At 41.9% G+C, this 4,983-nt stretch overlaps 1 protein-coding gene across 1 annotated transcript; it reads right to left on the bottom strand.

The window, feature by feature from the left end:
• Window positions 1-4,194: 4,194 nt before the first annotated feature.
• Window positions 4,195-4,662, bottom strand: LOC132034832 (uncharacterized). Its single transcript, XM_059425180.1, has one exon. It carries the CDS (start codon window positions 4,660-4,662, stop codon window positions 4,195-4,197), a length of 468 nt encoding a protein of 155 aa, XP_059281163.1.
• Between the last annotated feature and the right edge of the window lie 321 nt (window positions 4,663-4,983).

The following is a 4,983-nucleotide window of genomic DNA, read 5'->3' as shown; positions in this document are numbered from 1 at the left end:
AATCGCTTCCCGTTATCACACGCGATCTCCGCCGGTACCCCGAAACGATGTATTATATGACCGTAAATGAAATAATGACCTCTTTTTCCTTGACTTTCTCGACCGCTTTCGTGTTTCGACCCTTCAGAGAAATAATCGCCATAAGTAAGATAAATTGCGTCTTACACCAGAGCCCATGGCAAAGGTCCCACTATATCCATGCCCCATTTCATGAATGGCCATGGGGAGAGGACTGGGTGAAGCTCTTCCCCGGGTTGATGTATAGACGGGGCGTGCCTTTGGTATTCATTACATTTTTTAACGAAGGTTTTGGCGTCTCCCTCCATCTCGTTCCAGTAGTATCCTGCTCTAATCAATTTGCGGACCAATGAATCGCTCCCTAGGTTTCCATAAGTGCCCTCGTGAACTTTCCTCGAACGTAGTCTAGGGTTCCCCGGTCCTAGGCATCTCGCCAAGGGGCCGTGGAATGATCTTCGGTACAAATGGCCATCGATCATGTCACGACCCAATCCCGTAGGCCGTGACTAGTGCCCGAGCTGGACACTCGTATACACCTGATAACTATAATCGTCCACAACTAGTATAATAAAGAACTTATATATAGAAAGGCATGACATTATCTCAAAACTATCGCATATATATATATATATATATATATATATATATATATGGGAAAAGTGTTCAAAACACACTAACTTTGGCCGAAATTGCTATAACACGCACTCCACTTTTGCGGGAGTCGATGACCCCCATTCCGGACTATTTTTTTGTGTATTATCGAGGGTATTATTGAACGTGACGCGGACTCAATAATACCCAATATTGAGGGACTCACTTTTTTGTCCACGTCACCCAATAATACCCTCAATAATACACAAAAAAATAGTCCGGGGGGGGTCATAGGACTCCCGCAGTTGAAAGCAGTGTTATAGCAATTTTGCCAAAGTGGGTGTGTTTTGAATACTTCTCCCTATATATATATACCACAACAACCTGTCTCCCGAGAGTTACAACTTTCAACAGATAATATCGCACATAAACCGGCAAGGTCGTCATAATATAGGGGAACGTTCCACCATACACGAGCCAACAAGGCTACTATAACACACGCTTCCAAAACATATATATATATATATATATATATATATATATATATATATATACCCACACATATGTCTACGGACCCCAAGAGTGACAACAAGAACATATAACGGGACAAGGCCCCACCGTACCCCCGGATAAACACATATATACAATAAGAGGATCCGTACCAAAATCTAGGCTCCGGACAGGAGCACTCCAAGATAGCCGAATAGAAATCCTAAGCCGGCGGATCACGAAGCGAGTATCCGTACCGCGGGCATGAAACGCAGACCCCGAAGAAAGCGCGGGTCGACGGAATATGTCGAGCATATAAAGCATGAAAATACGATAAACAGACCATACCGAAATAAGGAGTATAGAAAACTAGTAGATAACTTTAAAACCACAAGTGCTTGCCTTTGAAACATAAATCATGCGTGTCAATATCATACCCAACCGTTACGTGGACCGAGTGACATAAGTAGATAGTCATCCCGTACATATGTATATATAACGTGTCCGACCCTCTAGTGAGGGACTCGGTGAATAAAGTCATCATATGCCATCCGGCCGTCATTCCCGTATCATCATATCATCATGTCATCGATCATCATATACATATACATATAACGTGTCCCGCCCTCTAGCCAGAACTCGGTGAACAATGCAAATGGATCCGTGCACGAACGTGTCCCGGCCCGGACTCGGTGAAAGATGTAATAACAAGATGCACGAGCAGTAGTGAGTAACCATATACGCATATAAATCATCTTTTGAGACTCAATAGATAAGTAGACTAATCAACGCTCGAGTATCGTGATAATAGTCATACTCGGTACTCTTTGAATATCATTATGAACTATATCAAAATAAAGCCTCGGTGATCATAGCCATGTATTAAATTAATACGAGACAGCTTTTTATAAAAGTTATGGTCATTAGTCATTATAGATTTTTTCAGGGAATAGAAACTTTCATGAATCATTTACTATCCGATCATATAGAAAGCTCGAGGGCGTAGCTTGACTATTTTAAGAATTCTAATATCAAGAAGTGAATAAGAATCATAATACATGCTAGGAACTTATGAATAGAATTACCCCAAAGCTCATATCGTTTCATACTTACATCTAGGACATGCCAAAAGAAAGAAAGGATAGGCTTTACATACCTTTAGCGTTTACTCGCAATACAACACGTATACGCTGCCCAATAGTGTCTCAACCTATATTAAGACGTTAAGAACTACGGTTAAGCTACGGGGAAATTCAAACGTACTCTAACGTTAGTAACTCCTTTCTAAATAATTTGACGACGTTTCCTTTACATTCAAACCAACCACATACAACCAAACCAACATCAATGATCATACGTTCGAGTGCTAACCCGAGACTATTCAAACAAGACTCGAGAACACTTCGGACAACCCGCACAATATTCCAAACAGCCCAACCAACATACAATACAACATGCAATCTTCCAAGCTCAACAAGAACAACAACAACACATTCTTTTCATCCAAACTGCGTTTTAACTACACCAACAACCATACGTTAACAACATTATCCCTTTAGATGCAAGAAACTATACTAACACCATACGAACTTCTACAACACCCACAAACAATTTAACTTTCAACTTTAACCATCAAATACCTTCATTTTCATCATAAAATCCACAACAACAACAACCAAAATATTAATTCAAAACAATTCCGCTATTTCACATAAAAACGACCCTACACTAGCTTCAACACATTCTAACACCAACATACATGATTTCATAGAATCAATTCATATTTACTAAGTTACAACAAGCCCAAATCCTTACTAAAACATCTAGAACATGATCAGTCCTTACCTTAAAAACTTGATTTCTCAACTTGGCTAGAATTTGGGAATTGAAATAATAATTGTTCTTGCTACTCCAATGGCTACTCCACGTTATGGATGACCTTCCAAATGATTGAAAAGCCTTGGAAAATATATTTTTTTATCACAATTTTCAAGCTCCACCATGGGCAGCCATGGCCGAACTCGCTTCCTCTCTCTATGCTTCACAAAATATTGAAGATGAAATGAATACATAGTTGATTCATTAGTCATCAATCCTATATATATGCTGCCCATGGAAGTGACACGTGTCCAGCCATGACACGTGTCCCACTAAGATTCATGAGCCAATTACATTCGGCCATATGTTGTGGGGCCCACTTTGTGGTCTAATTAGGCTAATTAATCATAATTAATCACTAATCCCCACTTACTAATTTAATCATGGTTAATTAATCCCTAATCTCCATTAATATCTTTACACTAATGGAAATTGCAAACAAGTCGTGCCATATTAATATCGGGCATCAAAACTCCTTGTCTCATTTCCAAAAATAATCTTGTCCTTGGACTTATGTCGATTAGCTTACGAATAATTCATCGTACGAAAATACGGGGTATAATAGCCAAGTATAAATACAACTGCTCGTTCGTCTTTGGTGTGTGGAGTAGAGGTGGACTTGACAAGTATCTTTTGAGTTCGGCCAAAGCCGCCTGACATTCGGGGGTCCATGCAAAATCGGTCTTTTTCTTGAGCAACGAGAAGAAACGGTGACTCTTATCTGAGGATCTGGAGATGAATCGGCTTAGGCACTACCACAACGTTAGCTAACCAATCCGGATATTTTACCTCTCGAATAGACCCTATATTAAGGAACTTGGTTACCTCGTCTTTGACGAATGCATGCTTTACCTCAGGTTGTGGCCTTCGCTTTTGTTTACCGGGGAAAACCTCGGATCCAAGCTCAATTTGTGTGTTGTCACGTCCGTGGGGATACTCCGTCATGTCTAAATGGGACCAAGCAAAGCGATTCGAGTTAATTTTAAGAAACTCGCAAATTCTTTCCCCGACTCGGGTGTTAACCTCGTGCCCACGGTATACCTTCTTTTCTGGCAGATGGGCAAACAATGTTACTTGTTCGAGTTCTTCAACGGTGGACTTGGTGGCGCCAGAATCATCGGGCACCACAAAGGTTCTCGGTACTCCGAATTTTGACTCCTCGTCTAGCATGTCCACGTTTCGATCTTCTGAAGATTCCTGGATCGGGGTCTGTGATTGCTATTTGGCATTCTTCCTTTCACCCCGATCTGGCGCTTTTGTGGTCTTTACAAATTCTTCAACCGCGAACATTTTTTTTGGGGCCTGCTTTTCACCACAGACGATTTTAATACCTTCTAGAGTCGAGAATTTCAACACCTGATGCATAGTCGAGGGAACCGCTCTTATGAGGTGAATCCACGGTCTTCCCAGCAGTGCATTATATCCCATATCCCCTTCCGTCACATAAAATTTCGTCTGCTGCGTAGTTCCTGCCATGCTGATCGGTATAGTGATCTCACTTTTGATCATTTCGCATGCCATGTTGAATCCATTAAGGACTCGTATGGCCGACACGATCTGATCTAGTAGTCCCAGCTGTTCGATGACTCTCCATCGGATGATATTAGCCGAGCTACACCGGGTCAATCGACACGCGCTTAACCCCAAAATTATTGACAAAGACGAGATATTACCACGGTGCGTCATTATGCGGCTGGGCGATGCCTTCCATATCCTTGTAATCGAACGTGATGGGGCCGTCGGGATCATCGTTTCGGATACGCTTTTCTCTCGTTATGGAAATATTCGTGCGCTTCATAACCGGTCCCATGGGAACGTCAGTTCCTCCCATGACCATGTGTATCACCTGATGGGGCTCTTCCGCCTATCCCGTTGCTTTCGTCGGCATCCAGGTTTTTAAAATGGATTTTTGCTCGTTCACTTAAGAATTCTCGAAGATGCCCCAAATTGAACAGATGGGCCACCTCTTCCCTCGGCTGTCGGCAATCCTCGGTCCGGTGACCGTGA

The sequence above is a fragment of the Lycium ferocissimum genome, chromosome 10 (assembly GCF_029784015.1).
Source record: "Lycium ferocissimum isolate CSIRO_LF1 chromosome 10, AGI_CSIRO_Lferr_CH_V1, whole genome shotgun sequence".
In the NCBI taxonomy this organism is placed as follows: domain Eukaryota; kingdom Viridiplantae; phylum Streptophyta; class Magnoliopsida; order Solanales; family Solanaceae; genus Lycium; species Lycium ferocissimum.
This window is presented reverse-complemented; position numbering and strand designations above follow the sequence as displayed.